The sequence below is a fragment of the Ruditapes philippinarum genome, unplaced genomic scaffold (assembly GCF_026571515.1).
Source record: "Ruditapes philippinarum isolate M1 unplaced genomic scaffold, ASM2657151v2 ctg1169_1_1_1_1, whole genome shotgun sequence".
NCBI classification, from domain to species: domain Eukaryota; kingdom Metazoa; phylum Mollusca; class Bivalvia; order Venerida; family Veneridae; genus Ruditapes; species Ruditapes philippinarum.
In genome coordinates this window covers 129,473-149,179 of record NW_026859164.1, presented here as the reverse complement: position 1 = coordinate 149,179, position 19,707 = coordinate 129,473, and the positions used below count along the sequence as shown (strand labels likewise).

Sequence of the window (19,707 nt, the reverse complement as noted above, 5' to 3'; positions counted from 1 at the left end):
CGTTACAATATAATTACAGTGTATTCATAACGTTGTCGTTCTTTATCATATTATTATGATAATTTTCATTTTAATACCATTTCTTTTCATTTTTTCAGTAAAAAATATTCTAGTATGATCATTTTTAGTGACATTATGATAGTTTTCATTTTTCATACCATTATAGTCATTTTTCATACTAGTATAATCATTTTTTAATGTCGTTATGATCAGTTTGTTTCTGAATACAAAATGCAGTGGGCAGAGACACGCCCAAGGTAATATAGTTTGACATATGTAATCTCTTGATTATGTTGACAACCTAAACATGAGGAACATGCCATTACAATGACGAATAGTTTTAAGGGTATTTTATTGTAAAAACGAATGCGGAAAAAAGAAAACTTTTAACAAGTCTGTAATCATGCTTATTTTCATGAAAATTTTGAAAATGTATTTCAAAGTAAAATATTAGGAAGTGAACAACTAAAGTAATTTACACATTGCAAACGGCACTTACAATCCACGTAAATTGCCAAAAAGAGGCCAAAATATACAAAAATACCTCTTACTGCGTTACTAACGCAGTAAAATTATACTGACTGATACTTCAAAATCAGTCCCTAACCGCACATAACATGTTTGTTTGTTTTTGGTTTTACGTCACATCGACACAGTATATGTCATATCGCGACGTTCCAGCTTTACTGGTGGAGGAAGACCTCAGGTGCCCTTCCGTGCATTATTTCAGGCACGAACGGGCACCTGAGTAGAACCACCGACGTTCCGTAAGCTAGCTGGATAGCTTCCTCACATGAAAGAATCCAAAGTACCTGTCGGGATTCGAACCCACAGCGGTGAGGGGCAAGTGGTTTGAAGTCAACGACCTTAACCACTCGGCAACGGACGCCCCCACATAACATGTAAATAATTAATTAGATATTGAATCTTTTACTTTTTATAAGATATTAATATATTTGTATAAAGATTGAATTCCTTGAAATATTTTGGCTCATCTGGAGACATGCAGCCTTAAAGAAATCCGACTTGGCAAAAGTTTGGCATTTTGTACTTCCGGTTTCTACAACCATAATAAAACATTTATTTAAATAAAGTATTGTTTTCATTTGTATCTATAAATTCCCTTGTTTCAGGTGGACTTTTACTTGATATATTGGAAATAAATTTGTCAACAAATCCCAGCATTAAATTACTATTTTTTTACATGTTTAGTTTCTTTGCGTAGGTTAGGCCGAATTACCATATCCGTTCTGTGTACTCACACAATTGTTTATCCGAAGATTGATGGAAAGTATTCAGACATTTTCTTTGATCATGCAAAGTTAAAATTTTCCTGTTTGCCTCTGTAAATAAATACTAAAATTTCCCAAAAGTTGCGTTCTTCCTAAATCTTTCAAATGCGTTGTCTATACCTGATTAAAGATTTCGAGTTTGAGCGGTAAAAAAGTTCTATGAAGACGCAATATGTGCATTCAGTAGTATAGAGAAATAATGATAATTATATCATCTAAAGCAAACTACGAACTTAACATTGCGTTGATACCAAGTATATATTCAGTGTAAACATTTGATGCGGAAGGGAGTTCTTTATGTCGCTGAAAGTTTGAGAGTGAATCAAAACTAAAAAAAGGTAAGTGATATTTTATTGTATGTGAGAAGTTAGCAGTTAACAGTGAGCTAAGCAAAAAGGCATTACGATTTATATAGGGAAATCAACGATCTGCTGTTATGCTCAGCTGGGTAAGCAGTCTAGCAGAGCATTCCAAAATAAAGTGTAGAAATGCGTTGCTGGTATGCTCAGCTGGGTAAGCAATCTAGCAGGCCATTACTAAATATAGTGTAAAAATGCTCTGCTGGTATGCTCAGCTGGCTAGGCAATCTAGCGGGGCGTTCCAAAATATAGCGTAAAAATGCTCTGCTGGTATGGTCAGCTGGCTAGGCAATCTAGCAGGGCATTCCTAAATATAGTGTAAAAAAACTCTGCTGTTATACTCAGCTGGCTAAGCAATCTAGCGGGGCATTCCAAAATATAGTGTAAAAAGCTCTGCTGTTATGCTCAGCTGGCTAAGCAATCTAGCGGGGCATTCGAAAATATAGTGTAAAAATGCTCTGCTGTTATGCTCAGCTGGCTAAGCAATCTAGCGGGGCATTCCAAAATATAGTGTAAAAATTCTCTGCTGTTATGCTCAGCTGGCTAAGCAATCTAGAACGGCATTCCTAAATATAGTGTAAAAATGCTCTGCTGTTATGCTCAGCAGGCTAAGCAATCTATCGGGACATTTCAAAATATAGTGTAAAAATGCTCTGCTGTTATGCTCAGCTTGGTAAGCAATCTAGCGGGGCATTCCAAAATATAGTGTAAACATGATCTGCTCGTATGCTCAGCTGGCTAGGTAATCTAGCAGGGCATTCCTAAATATAGTGTAAAAATGCTTAGCTGTTATGCTCAGCTGGCTAGGCAATCTAGCGGGACTTTGCAAAATATAGTGTAAAAATGCTCAGCTGGCTAGGCAATCTAGAAGAGCATTCCTAAATATAGTGTTAAAAATGCTCAGCTGGCAAGCTCAGATGGCTAAGCAATCTAGCAGAGCGTTCCAAAATATAGTGCGAAAAATGCTCAGCTGGCTAGGCAATCCAGCAAAGCATTCTGAAAATTAGTGTAAAAATGTTCTGCCGGAATGCTGAGCTGTCTAGGCAAACTAGCAGGGCATTCTTAAATAAAGTATAAATTTCGTTGGTCTGCAACTGATTATTTGGCACTCGTAGACTTTCTGAACTATTTAGTGCCAATGCAGATAATTACATTTTTGACTTCTACGGGACCCTCAAGTGTCTATTTCTTTGGTCTCCGACTGATTCTGGGACGATCGCAGACTTTCAGGAATTTTTGGTGTTAATGCAGATAATGACATTTGTGAATTTTTAGGACCATCCAGAGTCCATTTCGTTGGTCTGCGAATGTTTCTGGAACACTCGCAGACCTTCAGAAATTTTCGGTGCCAATGGCGATAATGACATTTTTACTTCAAAAGGACCCTCATGAGTCCATTTCGTTGGTCTGCGACTGATTCTGAGTCACTCGCAGACTTTCAGGAATTTTAGTGTTAATGCAGAAAATGATATTTCTGACTTATTGGGACCTTTCTGAATCCATTTTTTTGGTCTGCGACTGATTCTGAGGCACTTACAGACTTTCAGGAATTTTTGATGTCAAGGCAGATAATGATATTTTTTACTTCTAGGGACCATCCAGGGTCCATTTTTTTGGTCTGCGACTTAATCTTGGACAGTCACAGACTTTCAGGAATTGTTGGTGCCAATAGAAATAATTACAATTTATGACATTTTTGACCATCCAGAGTCTTTTTCGTTGGTCTGCGACTGATTATAGGGCACTTGCAGACTTTCAGGAATTTTTGGTGCTAATGCAGATAATGACATTTTAGGGTAAAAATGCTCTGCTTATGACTAAGGGGTCCTTAAAAGTAAAAAAGTCATGATCTGCAATGGCACTAAACATCCTGAAAGTCTGCGAGTCTCAAGATATCAGTCGCAGACCCAAGAAATGTACTCTGGCGGTTCCCTAAAAGTCAGAAATGTCATTATCTCCATTGGCATCAAAATTCCTGAAAGTCTGCAAGTGTAAAAATCAGTCGCAGACCAGCGAAATGAACTCTGGGGGGTCGCTAGAAGTCAAAAATGTCATTACTTCCATTGGCACCAGAGATTCCTGAAAGTCTGCAAATGTCCCAGATTCAGTCGCAGACCATAAAAATGGACTCTGGCGGGTCCCTAGAAGTAAAAATTGCCATCATCTCTATTGGCACCAAACTTTCCTGAAAGTCTGCGAGTGTCCAACAATACGCTGCAGGCCAATGAAATGGACTCTTAAAGGTCCCTAGAAGTCAAAAATATGAATATTTCCATTGGTACCAACCATTCCTGAAAGTCTGCGAGTGTCCAAGAACCAGTCGCAGACGACCAAAATGGACTCTTGAGGGTCCCTTGAAGTCTTAATTGTCAATATCAGCATTGGCACCAACATTCCTGAAAGTCTGCGAGTGTCCTTCAAAAAGTCGCAGGACAATGAAATAGTCTCTTAAAGGTCCTTAGAAGTCAAAAATATCATTATTTCTATCTGCACCGAAAATTCCTGAAAGTCTGCGAGTGCCTCAGAATTGCCTAGAAGTCGAAAATGTCAATAAAACTTTGGCAACAATAAATCCTGGAACTCAGAATCAGTCTGCAAACTGAGCATTCCACCAGAGCATTTTTTAACTATATTTCAGAATGCCTTGCTAGATTGCCTAGCCAGCTTAGCATTCCACCAGAGCATTTTTACACCATATTTAGTAATGCCCTGCTAGATTGCCTAGCCAGCTGAGCATTCCACCAGAGCATTTTTTCACTATATTAAGGAATGCTCTGCTATAGTGCCTAGGCAGGTTAGCATTCCTGCTGAGCATTTTAACACTTTATTTAGTAATGCCCTGCTAGATTGCCAAGCCAGCTTAGCATTCCAGCAGAGCATTTTTACACTATATTTCGTAATGCTCTGCCAGATTGCCTAGCAGCTTAGCATTCCACCAGAGCATTTTTACACTATATTAAGGAATGCCCTGCTAGATTGCCTAGCCAACTTAGCATTCCAGAAGAGCATTTTTACACTATATTTAGTAATGCCCTGCTAGATTGCCTAGCCAGCTGAGCATTCCAGCAGAGCATTTTTACACTATATTTGGTAATGCTCTGCTAGATTGCCTAGCCAGCTAAGCATTCCACCCGAGCATTTTTACACCATATTTAGTAATGCCCTGCTAGATTGCCTAGCCAGCTGAGCATTCCACCAGAGCATTTTTTCACTTTATTAAGGAATGCTCTGCTATAGTGCCTAGGCAGGTGAGCATTCCTGCTGAGCATTTTAACACTTTATTTAGTAATGCCCTGCTAGATTGCCTAGCCAGCTTAGCATTCCAGCAGAGCATTTTTACAATTTATTTCGTAATGCTCTGCCAGATTGCCTAGCAGCTTAGCATTCCACCAGAGCATTTTTACACTATATTTAGGAATGCCCTGCTAGATTGCCTAGCCAACTTAGCATTCCAGAAGAGCATTTTTACACTATATTTAGTAATGCCCTGCTAGATTGCCTAGCCAGCTTAGCATTCAAGCAGAGCATTTTTACACTTTATTCAGTAATGCCCAGCTAGATTGCCTAGCCAGCTTAGCATTCCAGAAAAGCATTTGTTCAATATATTTAGTGATGCCCTGCTAGATTGCCTAGCCAGCTTAGCATTCCAGCAGAGCATTTTTACACTATATTTAGTAATGCTGTGCTAGATTGCCTAGCCAGCTTAGCATTCCAGCAGAGCATTTTTTCACTATATTTAGGAATGCCCTACTAGATTGCCTAGCCAGCTTAGCATTCCAGCAGAGCATTTTTACACTATATTTAGTAATGCCCTGCTAGATTGCCCAGCCAGCTTAGCATTCCAGAATAGCATTTGTACACTATATTTAGTAATGTCCTGCTAGATTGCCTAGCCAGCTTAGCTAGCCAGCTGAGCATTCCAGCAGAGCATTTTAACACTATATTTAGTAATGCACTGCTAGATTGCCTAGCCAGCTGAGCGTTCCAGCAGAGCATTTTTTCACTAAAGCTAGGAATGCTCTGCTAGATTGCCAAGACAGCTGAGTATTGCAGCAGAGCATTTTTACACTATATTTAGGAATGCCCTGCTAGATGCCCAAAACAGCTGAGCATTACAGCAGATCATTACCTTCCCTATATAAATTGAAATGCCTTTTTTGCTTAGCTCACTGTTCACTGCTAACTTCTCACATACTATTTTATTTATTGTACATCTTAAAACATTGGATAATTTTTATTTCAATGCCAGTACATATAGCATTAATATTAATTCAATAACATGTTTCATTTAAACCTATTTCATAACCATAAAAACATCGTGAAATTGCCACTTCAAATTGTGCTGATTATTGTTCAAGCAAACTACACAAATGAATTCTTTGAGAGTCCACAGCATATTTAAATTACTAAACTCTTATTCCAGTTAACGCCTAAAAACAAACAATCTTTCGAACAACTTAAGTATTTTCTATTTTATCCCAGAATTTAGCATGTTTTGAATCAGTTAGAAATTATTTTGCGAAGTTATCAAATATTATTATGGATAAACTGATATATTTTAGCAAGAATTCAATTTTATTTTCAGATAAAAGAGGGACATGGTTACCTTGTATTTAACACAACTAACTATTGTGTCACATGTTCTTCTGACAAACGTTTACTCGGAAGACTATAAGCAAATAGAAGGTAACTTAAATAAATTTGGAGATGTTATTAATGATACATGCAAGTTTGATAAAGACAAGTACGTTGGATTTTTAATCTTACTTTTTTATGTTGATTGCAAATTCACTTTAAATCAATGATTAATGGTAAATTAAAAAAAAAACAACAGAAGTCTCCTGTTTTTCCAATTAGTATAACAGCCACAAAAACTAATAGACAAGCAATTCAATATAATTTGGCTGAATTTAGAAGGAAGTAGTCCAACAAGACATTAGTAAAAATATGGAAAAAGTTTCATTGCAATTCGTTTTATCAATATATCTTTCATAAGTATATAATAAATTTCTGTATTATCCTTATCTATATGATATTTATACAAAATATTATACATGTATTTATATTTTCAAAACAATTTTCAGGCAATGCGATTGGATGTCCATCATTAAATATAACCCATGGTTGTAGAGCAACATTTGTGAACGGATCTGCAAGTAAATTAGGTGATTTTATGGCGTGTGGGAGTATAATAAGAACATGGCTTTTTGGAACATTCGGTGTTTACAGATACATTCGGTGTCAGGAAGATGGTCATTACAATGCAACAACGTTCTGCCTTTCTGAAGACTATCTAAGTAAGAAACGTTATAATGATTTTTATATACAGGGTGTTTCAAAATATCTGATACAGTTTCAAATGTTAAAATAAATAGAATGTTGTTCCATAATAAGACACTTACGAATGTTGTATCATATGAAAGAATATATAATACAGTTTTATTTGAAACAAAAGTACGGGCAAAAACGTTGGCGTTATGACGTCATCGATGACGCCATAAAACGTGCTTGCTTCCTCAAGCTGGCGCTCTCAAAGCAAAAGGATGTTAGTAGTTTAGCCATTCAACGATTACAACTATCAGAATGATGCAAAAACGTTATCCAGGTGATGATAAATTGTCATGACAACAAACACATGTTTATAAAAAAGAATCTCAATAGAACGCCTATAAAGGCAAAATGTATGATGTTACAGATTCGGTTTGACTGAGTTTGTTCATTTAAATGTTAACTTTATTTAAATTCTTAGTAAGTTAAGCCCAATGTGCATTTGTTAATAGCTTTTCTCTTAAATATGTTTGCTTTAAAAGGATTTATGCTCATTTAAATTTACATTCTTGAACAAGATATTGCATTTTAAAGGGACTCCATTGAGGTCTTTTCGAGGTTTCTGCATCATTCAAAGTAACCATTTGACTAATAACTTCTGTGCAGTATTTCAGATAATTTTCCAGAATATTCATTTTATTGTGCAAAATGGGCATAAAATGAAAAGCTTTTAACTCAAATCGAGCTAACAATTGCAAAAAAAAACAACACCAATATATGCTATAATTCCGAATTTATGTTTTATCATTTTGCATATCGTTTTATGTGCCAAAGTGATAATTGTTAGGATTTCAAAATAAATGTTTCAATGCTTTTTGACCTCAGTCAAGCTTTTTTACGTTATTCATTCATTCTAATCTTTTTCCACACATTTTTTCCAGCTAGATGCAATACTAACAACTTTAAATTTGTTCGTCATCTAATTCTGAGCCCAAATCAGTCAACTTTTCTAACGGGGCGTGTTCTACATTTTAGCTGTGAGCCAGGATTTTTGCTGGAAGGTCCTACAAGCATATACTGTAAAACAAATGACACTTGGAGTGAAAAGAGAATACCAAGATGTAGTGGATGTCCTCATCCAGGACATCTCGGTAATGGTTATTATATAAATAGTATAGGCGTTACTTACGTTGAGGGTGTTAAAGCTGTTAATGAAATAATTACAATACATTGCAATAGAAACTTTACATTGCAAGGCGGTCGCCGTAGTAGAACTTGTCTAAAGGACGGTGGTTGGAGTAATGGTGGTCAAGCTTGTGTTGGTGCATCATGCAAACCTCCTGAAAACTTTACATCAAATGGCACGTATACCTTCCCTGATGGTGCAAATGTGACATCAAGAATCATTCAAATTGGAGATAAGCTTATTCTAACGTGCGAACAGGGATTTTCGTCAATGGAAAATGATTATGCAGTATGTCAAAAAGGGGGAAAGTTCTCTTATGGTACTGGTCACGGCTGTCGAATTGTAAATTCTACAAATCAAGTGAAAATTGAAAATGGTAATTTTATGTTTTTACCAAGAAATTTGTCTCTTTATATTGATTTAATACGTACTTTTTAAAGCGCTGATCACAATATGTGCTTGAGACCAAATGTTGTACAGTATAGTTTGAACTTAGAATACAACAGAAACAGGTTGATATAGGATTAATGATAAACTCTTCTAATGTCAGTGGATCATAATTGGAAAAAAAGGTTATCTATTGCAAAGATAAATTTCCGTGACATTATGCTCATTCAAGGGTATACAGTGAGTGAACAGGTGAAAGTCAAAATAAGTTTTTATATAGCCATAATTCCTTTTAATTTAATAATTTACTTCATATAAACAATAAATACTCCCGGATGAAAACGGAATTTCTATAAATATCAATTAGAACTTACCTAAAACGTTTAGTTTATAAAAGAGTGAGGCAGTCTTTTTATATTTCAGGCAGATTTTAAATTTTATCCAAAACATTTCCCAAAATAAGATGTTGGTCAAACACCATTTTTAAAGTCAATCTTTTGAAATAAAAAGTCAACTTAGCTCAACTTGACTATGAAATTATGAGCATAATGCCTGTAATTTTGTTTTTGGATACATACCTAATATTTCAGATCACGGACAAAAGAAACGAAATGACCAAAAAGTGAAAACTGCAATAATTGGCGCGGTTTCTGGATTTATCAGTATCGTCTTGGGGACTGGTATAACGGTATTTGTCATTTTCAAGAGAAGGTATGAAAGAAGATGTTGGTTTACTTTAATTTCACATTGTTATTATGTTCTTAGCAAAATATATCAATATATTTGGCTAAATTCTGAATTCTACGTTAAACAGTCAAGTATTTTCTTTAACACTCTCTGTATAAATCGAAGCCTGAGCGGTTATCGTGGTATGGTTCTACCTTAAGTTCTGAAATGCTGTATCAGCACTCTAGCTGCTATTTAAATTTGTATTTCGAAGGTTGTCTTTGATATGCAGCAATATAACATCTGGTCGACTTCTCCCAAAAAACCAATGTCAGTATTGAACTCGGCTAAATCTTATGCCATTTATGGTGCGTAACCTTTTCCATCCATGAACACGTACAGACTCAATCAAACCGAGTCTGCAATATTTTCAATTTTGTTGTTATTGCCACCCTTTATGATTACGACTGATAAAGGAAAATTATCCATCGACATGTTAACTGTTTGCATCGGAAGGCTTATGTTAAATTCCTTTAAGAGGTAAGGTCCAGAGCTATGCAAAACAGATTCAAGCGTTTCTTACTAAAACTGCACAAGTTCAATTAATATAAAAATACTGATGATTTAAAACGAGGTACATTACGATTACAAAAACCTTTTTCTAGACTACATGGCCACTCAAATTTCCATAAAGGGGAGCTATGTGACTGCATGAAAACCTTTTACCAGATAAAATAACTTGATTTATCACATAAACCGCGGCGCAGGAGTGTAATAAAGCCATTAAATAAAAACGATATTACACTAGTGTAATAACACTTTGACGTGACGTCATTTGGGCTATATAGAAACATAGCGTTAAAGCGCGCTAATGTTGGCGTTACACTATAGGCGCGTCATTAAAAAATACCCATTTTAACAGTTTACTGTTCTTATATTATATATGTGATAAATAGAATATTATATTCGTGTAGATTCAATACTAAATTTATTGACCTCGTTGAATAAAATAATATTATGCTCGCCAGAGGCTCGCATAATATGATTTTATTCAACTCGTTCAATAAATTTAGTATGAAACTACACTCATTCAATATCCTCTATTTACATCCTGGGAATGATAAATCTATCTATGTGCAAAACATGTAGGCAATAATTATATTAGTGATACGATACTATTTTGTCGTATTATAAATCCTTATCTAACAATGCAGTACCGCTAGCGTTGAGGCAACAACAGCTGTGGTGATGTAAATTATATTACCAGCGAGAAATATATTTAAGTACCAAAATATTATGTTAAATAACTGACTCTAGTGTTGCTTTTACCTACCAATAATTATCACACATCTAATATATGAGCCGCGTCACGAAAAAACAACATAATGGGTTTGCGACCAGCATGGATCCAGACCAGCCTGCGCATCCGCGCAGTCTGATCAGGATCCATGCTGTTCGCTTATAAACGCGCGGATGTTGGTTTTGTCGTGACGCAGCTCATTTCATTACCTAGACTGGCTGCTAGAGAGAAGGACAAACAAAAGTCAAACTATGATAGCCTTACAGATGTCCAAGGAACTGCCGATGATCACTATGAAGAATTACAAACAGTGATTCCAGAAACTGGTGTGTGTTACTTATCTCATTTGCTCTCTGTATATGAATGCGTGTGTGTGTTTGTGTGCGTGTGCGTGCGCATGCGTGTGATATTGATGAGTAATACTGTGGAGAAAAGGCATTTCAGAATCAGAAAGAAATATGAAAATCGAAGTCTCCTGAAATTAGGCAATTCTGAAAGAACCAAAATGAAACTTTGGATTGTCTTATACTAATAAATAAGAAACTTTAATTAGTTGTAATTCAATATTGGTTTTTCAAGTTTTAACTGGACAAAACAATTATTGTTTTGTAGATAATGATCTTAAGTAATTGATACTATGTATTTACAGGTGCTGTATATGTGTTAGCATGAAGAGTGTCCTGTTGACAACATTTTCCAACAACAAGTAATTATTTATAAAACTTTAACACGATTGATACGCATATAGTTTGCTCCCTATACGTAACATCGTTATTACAGGAAAGTATATGTGAACAACACTTTAGAACTTTTTATTTCATGTTATTGCTATGAAATAATGACTTTTGAATCGAGAAATATGCCATAAATAATGAGATGCAGTTTTTTATGAAAAGTTACGCATTCTTAAGAATTGATGCGCAACCTAACGAAAAGGTCAGAAAAATACACTATTTATGTACAGCGTGAGTGATTCATAAACGCAGGCGGTGATGTAGATTGGGATTTATCCCACTGATAAAACCCAGTATCTTAAAATAGAAAGGAAATGCCATGAATTTCTTAAGGATAAACCCAAATAAAATCAAGACTTTTTGTTTAGAGGCTTTAATTTTCACCATGTAAAATCAACTATCTACTACTTTGGATACCTAAGAATGCGGAAGACACGTACATTTTCTTTGCCGCATACTTCACAAGTATATCAAGTCGAGGTGTCGTTCAAAGTCGTTAAATTATCATGGTACACCTTCACAAATCAGAAAAAAGTATTAAAGGTTCTACCAGGATTATGCTTTCATAAAGCAACAAGCCTCAAGATTCATGCTCAAACATGAAAAATGTATTTGAAAGTAAAAGATTGTTAAGTGAACAAAGAAATTAATGTTCACAAATATTGTAAAGTAATAAAGAAATTAATGTTCACATTGCAAACGGCACTTACAATTCACCTAAATTACCAAGAAAAAGATACCAAAATATGCAAAAATATCCTTTACTGCCTTAGAGGCGTCGCGTAGTAAAACCTGAGTGATAAATACTCCAAAATCTGTCATTAACTCGCATAACATGTAAATTGCTTCTTTTGAATATATTAGGACATTACTCTCAAGTTTGATTTTCTTGAAATTTTTGGCTCATTTAGAGGCATGAGCTTTAACATTAGATTACCTATTGTACATTATGTTTTACATGTAGTGTAACAATTGGTGGGCGACAAAACATTTGGTCGAATGGTAAAGACACCACACTTTTCGTAGAGTAAAACAGTTCTTCGGATTCGTTGCAGCACTGATAATTGAAACACCAAGATATGAAAACATAGCTTATAAGCCCCTTGTGGCTGAGGGGTTGCCTTTAATGGTTGAGGCGATCGATTATCCCTGCGTGATTGTAAGAGGCGACTTAATGGATTCGAATAACTGGAGTCTATGTATCTCTTAGCTCCAGCAGGTGATGTGGTTTGACCCCTGGTGTTGCTTTGAAGTGTGTATTACCTGAGGTTAGTCGAAATCATCTTTCCTGATTCGGGGCCATTTCACATACTGTGATGGTGCCCGTAAAACCTACCACACCTAGCTTATTCTTTGATTGATATTCTTATAAGTACATGTACATGCATGTGTAATAATGAGTCGTTTTTTTTTCAAACCAATCCGAAGAAAAAAATCCATTCAGGCAAAAAAAAGAACTTGATCTGCAATCCTCGAGAACTTTTCATGCCTTCTCCTTACTGAATATTAAAATGATATTCTCACGCAATCCTCATTTCTTTGTCCATTTATATATACGTCATCTTTGGCTCAATTAAGGACTGGTCAAGAATCTTCTTCCGTGGTAATAAAAGGTCTCTACGTTTTTCTTTTATGTTTGAATAAACCTTTCACGTCGTGGTATTAATGATAGAAATGAGATTATTAATTATTCTTTCATAGGAAATTATGTTTAATGGAAGCATCGTTTTTTTCCCTTTTATCTATAAACATGTATAAACCATCACTAAAACCCTACACAAATTGCAATTATGTGGCTTGTTTTTCATGTGATGTAGGCAAAATCACGTAAATGACGAGTTATATCACCAACGTCAAAATTGATTTTTCATTGAAAATAAAGTCATTTGGAAAATCGCTTAACCACTCGTAAAAAAAAACTTTAAAAATGAGTATTTTCAATAATTTCAATGCGTTTATAATCAATGGATAAAACGAATCTCACATTTGTGTAACTCTGAAGAATTTCTTGAACACATTTAATGAAATAGCAACCCATGTTATACATTTCGTCACATGTATCTATGATTCACGTCTGCATGCGATAATGAGATCTAATGCTCAATTAAAATATGTTTAATTATAAGTTAATGAAAGATGGTACGAACTGAATTTTTGTAACCTAGGTATCTTTTAGAGGCCTCCGATATTTCTTGGCAATGGGTCGTTAGTGGATGCAGCCATGACATTAGCTGATAATGCTTTTAAAATATAGAGATACCCAATTTGCTACAAAGATATGTAGAAGTTGAAGAATTAATACCGCTTAAGCAGGTGCTGGGGCGTGAGAGATGTTGTTCTTTCTCATGAACAGACTCAATCAAACCAAGTCTGCAGTGTTTATAGTATTTGTTGTTTTCGATGCTTCAGAGTAGGATCACACCTCTTACAGATTTTTGTCACTAATGAAAACGTTGTTAAATGGTTATCAAAAGATTAGATAAATATTACAAAACAAAATTTTTTTTTTATCATCAATAGCAAATAAGTTCTTCATTTTATACTAAAGAATATATTCAACATTGCAGAGCATATCTCCTATATTTATCATTTATTGGAAAAAAAGGTTACGCTACATGGCAACACATAAAAAAACCTCTGACGTATTTCTTATGCTTCAAACTGTCTCTATAACTGACGCAGTAAACATTTCTTAGGAATAATTTTCTTGAAGACATATCATCATAGACAAAAACATATTACCTTTATTAAACTTATAGGATGCCGCTGCTTAAGAACGAAAATCTTGCTACCCTTCAATGTGAAAAATCTGGATATATAGAATGCTACATAGCCTCTTGCATTTGGACAGTTGTTCCAATTACTATAATCGTTTTCGGCGTCATAGGCAACATTTTCAGTTTGATTACTTTTTCCTCGGGTAAACTTCGAAAGAAATCAACATGCGTATATTTGACTGTCTTAGCTGTAAGTGATACAATTCTACTATGTTCGGCACCATTAAATCATACCTTCAAAGTTGTTTTTGGAATTGATACGAGAACGACGTTATCGTTTTGTTGCTTAGTGACAGGATGGGTTAGTCAAACCTTTGGAATGACTTCTAGCTGGGTTATTGTTTTAGTCACTGCGGAAAGAGCTTTTGTCACATTGTTTCCAACTACAGCAAAATCGAAGATGACAGCTAGAAACGCAGTTATTGTCTCGTTTACTTTGTTGGTCCTCCTCATCTCTCTAAATGGACATTTAATCTACAGCCGTGTCATTATTGAAAGACAGGTTAACGGTACAGAAAATAACGGAACGAGTCTTCGGACAATTAAATTGTGCTTAGCACGTCCAGGAAAGTACTTAAAATTCTATAACGGCATGTGGAAAACAATACAATTTATGATGAGGTCGGTTGTCCCCTTTGTTCTTATTGTTATAGGAAATGCACTTGTGGCAATATCGTTAATTAAGAGAAGAAGAGCATTACAACGTGTTCAACACAGCAACACAGGTACCAGAGTTGTTGGCGACAGGACCACGAAGTCGACTAGAAATAATTCTAATTACAAAATGTTTTTCATCCTTTGTACCGTATTCCTTGTGACAAGTGCACCTTATGGCGTGTATATAAACTTGCTGGATTCCAAGGAAAATGTTGATGAGCATACCTTAGCAAGGTACCAGCTGTCTAGCATACTTTTGAGGTGTTTGTTTTGGAGTAACTACAGCCTGAATTTTTTCCTTTACTCTTTAACGGGGCCTTTATTCCGGAAAGAGTTTAAGAGAATAATCCATTCAGCTTACACATCAGTGTTTTCGCCTACAGCAAGGAGAAGTGTTCAACCACAAAATGATCAAACCTTCTGAATAGAAAGGCTATGAAGTTGGCACAGAGATCGACATTAAACATTCAGCTCGACATTCGTTTTATCACTGTTGAGATGGAATGTGAAACTGGCTAGACATTCAGTCCAACATTCAGCTCGACATCCGTTTTATCACTAATGAGATTCAATGTGAAGCTGGCTAGACATTCAGTCCAACATTCAGCTCGACATCCGTTTTATCACTAATGAGATTCAATGTGAAGCTGGCTAGACATTCAGCCCAACATTCAGCTCGACATTCGATTTATCATTAAATTGATAAATCGAATGTCTAACTAAGTGTTTAATTGTTGCCAACTTCTGAATATACGAGTATTGTTTCTTTTATGTGTATTCAATTATTGTTTGATTTTATTAACCTGTCGAGTATACAGAATACATGTATATTTATCTTAGACTTTCGGAAAGGTCCATGATTACTTACGCAGTAAGATGTCTTTTAATATAAAATAATTATACTTAGCATTACAGCCTAATGGTTTGTAATTTATATATGTCCTACGTATTGATAGATCGGGACCGCGTATCCATGTTATTTTCTAATTTATATTTTCAACTATTATTGCTATTTTGTTGTCTTTTTATTTGTCCTTTAATATGGTCTACACTTATTTTAGTAAAGTCTGTACTCTTTCTGTAAATAACACCTATCAAAATTCTTTTGGGACTTTCAATCTAATAATGTTAATTCAATTCCGTAAAATACTTTACAAAACGAGACAAAACATATTCTTGATTACCTTACAGTGTCCTGTACACGCCAAAATGGCAACCTCTAATGGGCTGTTTAAGGTAAGGGGACTTTTTTAATATATGGATCATCGGGAAAACAACTAATTTTAAATTGTCATTATTTTTTCGATTACAAAACCAACATAATGGGTTTGCGACCAGCATGATCCAGACCAGCCTGCACATCCGCGCAGTCTGATCAGGATCCATGCTGTTCGCTTACAGACCCTATAACAAGTAAAAAAACTAATAGCGAACAGCATGGATCCTGATCAGACTGTGCGGATGCGCGGATCTGGTCTGGATCCATGCTGGTCGCAAACCCATTATGTTGGTTTTGTCATGACGCGGCTCAATTATGATTTTAAAGCGGATCACCAAAATTCCGTTAAGTGTATGGCCTAGTCTTATTTTGAGATCTGTATGCTCTATGTTCATATTTGAGGTTAAAGTTTGGATTCCTCTATCCTTGATAAATTATGTACATGTACTGTCTTCATCTTTGAACATTAATAATATTGAGTCAAACGGGGTTCGAAATACTTCTGTAATATTTGTCATCTACTTTTTCCAAAAATCTTCATTCTTTTATGACACTGTTTTAATAATCATCTCTGTCTGCTGGCGGTTAGTACATCTTAAATCCTGCCACCAAGAAATGAGGTCCTGGAGAATACATAAAAAATGGTTAAGAACTTTCAAAGTCATCAATTCAAACACAAAATATGCACAGAAGCAATAAATACACTTTAAATATAACCAATGAAACTTTAAATATGACCAATCAAACTAAGGATACTAGTAACTTAATTGGGGCACTTCAAAATGTCCAAGAACTATTTTTCTAGACTACAACCTCCGTACCAGGGCGACAACTTTAGTTCGTTTTTATATGAATGTAAGCGTGTAAAAATATCATTTAAAATAAATTATTATTTATCTCAAATTTTTAAATCTCTACCATTATTTGTTTATCAATTTGTTCATCATTATTTGTTTATCAATGATTTGATGAATTATGAGCTACATGTATTTTTTGTTCTACTGTTATGTAGGTCAATGGCTTAAATTTTACACATTTACAGATTAATAAGTCAAAATTATAATAAATGCATTTCCTTTAATATAGATAAATGAAAGAAAGTATGTAGCCCATATTTACTTTCCCACCTACAAATACAGTTATAAGTTTATGAAAAAACAAAGAGGGCCAGTGGACTGTTTAGGGCAGGCTCTTTTAAATGGAAATTCTATTTGAAAGACTCTGTTTAGGGTAAAGGTGATATGTGTAAATCATCTTGAAATACATCTTGAAAACCCATTTTCATTGTATTAATAAATGTACGGAATTACAAACATTAATGTACGTGAATTAATTCGGACAGAACAGTTGTAATTTCGGATACAAGACGGGGCATTTTAAGATCGTTAAATCAAAAGCCTAATGCAAGATTTCTATTTTTTTTAGTTCGTGCTACCATCTATCAATGTGTATATGAAATATTTTATTAAGGATAAATCATACTGCCTACCTAACAACGTAATTACTAATTACATCTACATGAATATGCTGTGATAATAATTTCTGTATTCCAACATTTGGCATGAATTTTTGATTTTACACATAGAAATTACCTTGATTTAATATGAGAACGTGCAAAATGGAGTAAAATCACAATCATGGTGCCATCCCACGTTACTTGTGACGTCAGTTAAATTGCGGCACGCGTAAACAACCTCATACAAGATTATATTTTCCAAGATAATTCTCTTATTTCGAAACCAATTTAACAAGGGATTGAAGCAGTGCAAAATACATAATTTTCTCTTTCCCTTATACCATAGTTTAAATCTTAAAAAAGTCTTTTATTTTAACATTCGAACTGCGGATCTGTACGAAAGCCTACTGGTGTCAAATAAAATAAACAATAAAAATGCAAAGGCGTTATAACGCGAATAAAAGCGTTATTACGCGAATCAAAAGGCGAAAATACGCGAATCAAAAGGCGTTATAACGCGAAAAAGGGCGTAGCAACGCAAATAAAGGCGAAGTAACGCGAATATAGGCGTTATAACGCGAATTGAAAGGCATAATTACGCGAATCAAAAGGCGTAATAACGCGAATACAGGCGTAGCAACGCAAGAAAAGGCGTTAACGCCTTTATTCGCGTTATAACGCTTTGTATTTTTATTTTGTTATTTTATTTGATTCTATTTGGCTTTCGTAGATCTGGTTTCTTTTAAGTTTTAAACATGTTTATTTAAGCTCGATTGCGAAACAAATTCTCGGTTTCTGAAACCAACCAGTACTGGTGTCATATGAAGAAACGTGGTCGTAATCTGAATAGGGATCGAACCCATATTTGCCACTAGGCAACTTTCGAAGAGATACATGCACACTTTTAACAAATAGTGAAGTTTATACCGAAAGGGAAGTAACTCTACAAAGTCAACCGTAAAAACAGGTGTACGAGTTTTTCCCCATGTCTCGATATATGCAATGAACAAATTATTACAGTTCAAAAATGTTTTGACAAATAGATAAAATCATTTAGAAAGCTTAATTTGTTAAAACAGATCTTATGCCATTTTTATTTAAAAAAATTATATTATTATTCTAAACAGTGACCCAAGCAAGCCTAAATTAGCGTGTATAGAAATAATCTATGATGTATGGAATCTTTCCATAGTTCGATAATTGAATATGCAGTCGCGTTGTGCATGCTACTTAGTTTTTAAACAAATGTATATTACCAAAACTGTTGGTACATTTTTCTTATGATTGATCCTATGAACATGTTGAAAATATGTTTACTCATTTGGAATTTTAAAAAATAACTTTTTTGGATGCTTGCAGTAAAGATACAGACCAGTATTTTTTCAACAAAAAACACTAAAATAATCCTAATGTTGTTTGTTTTTGTTTTTGTTGTTGTTGTTGTTGTTTTTTTCTGTGTTTTTTTCTGTGTTATTTTCTGGTATACTTTATTCATCAGTTATCATCTCAGACTTCTTTGAGTTTGAAAATTTTTGAAAGCCAAGAAAAAAATGAAAATGCTGCCTGCTCTACATGTATTTCATTGGACAATTTACCAAATTAGAACAAAAACAGACTAGAACAGAGCAGTAGAATCTCTGTATGTCATTTGTTTGACCACAAACCAGTCTGTATATCGTCAAGTATATTGATATTACAGTCTTAATATTATATCAGCTGCGTTCAATTCACATGACCCTTCCTCTGTCGGCTGCTTGATGTTGGCACCCCTTTCGTAAACAATGCATGGACTGTCCCAAAATTAAATAAAAGTTCATTAAACAAATTTAGTGAAGTAAAATGACTCTTTTGTATAATTACATTCGTTTGATCATTTTAAATTTATAAAAGAACGTGTTGTTTTTTGGGGGGTTTTTTTATAAAAAAAAATTCGTTCTGATACTAATATATTCTATACGGTTTCTCTATACGTGTATTTTGATATATCACAATAACTTACACCCTTACGAAATATTCCAAGGCCGTTGGCGATGGCCGATGAATATAAGCCTCAAAGTATGCTTTCAAATTTAAAGTTGACCACATGAAAAGAATTGCAATAACGCTTAACACAAACAAACAACGTTCACATTTTTATGGTGCGAATAAACAAACTTTCAGCGTAGAGTTGCGCGCCCGAGGGAACGGCGGTGCAGCATCTGCACTCCGGCACCACGCCCACTTGGTCAAAACAACATTACCTATTGTGGTGTCAGATGCGGGCATCAGGTGCATTCAGTTTAAGGTTCGTAAAAAAATGAAATTAAATCCCGCGGAATTTTTATTACATTGCATTGCGCAAAAACGACAGTTATTGAATAAACATAAAACCGGTGCAAGTGTTGTTATCGACGAGATCGGTGTAAA

General features: G+C 34.9%; 1 protein-coding gene across 1 annotated transcript; it reads left to right on the top strand.

The window, feature by feature from the left end:
- Window positions 1-1,101: 1,101 nt before the first annotated feature.
- On the top strand, window positions 1,102-11,375 carry LOC132755509 (CUB and sushi domain-containing protein 1-like). Its single transcript, XM_060746387.1, has 7 exons — window positions 1,102-1,630; window positions 6,237-6,337; window positions 6,736-6,948; window positions 7,861-8,481; window positions 9,083-9,203; window positions 10,672-10,784; window positions 11,108-11,375. The coding sequence occupies exons 2-7, from the start codon at window positions 6,250-6,252 to the stop codon at window positions 11,128-11,130; spliced, it is 1,179 nt and encodes a 392-aa protein (XP_060602370.1). The 5' UTR covers window positions 1,102-1,630; window positions 6,237-6,249; the 3' UTR covers window positions 11,131-11,375.
- The last annotated feature ends 8,332 nt before the right edge of the window (window positions 11,376-19,707 follow it).

Bases quoted from the DNA above. Each gene is read 5' to 3' on its own strand.
- LOC132755509 (XM_060746387.1), top strand. From the start codon at position 6,250: ATGGTTACCTTGTATTTAACACAACTAACTATTGTGTCACATGTTCTT. The intron at 6,338-6,735 runs GTAACTTAAATA...AACAATTTTCAG, and splicing joins AGACTATAAGCAAATAGAAG to GCAATGCGATTGGATGTCCA. The intron at 6,949-7,860 runs GTAAGAAACGTT...CATTTTTTCCAG, and splicing joins CCTTTCTGAAGACTATCTAA to CTAGATGCAATACTAACAAC.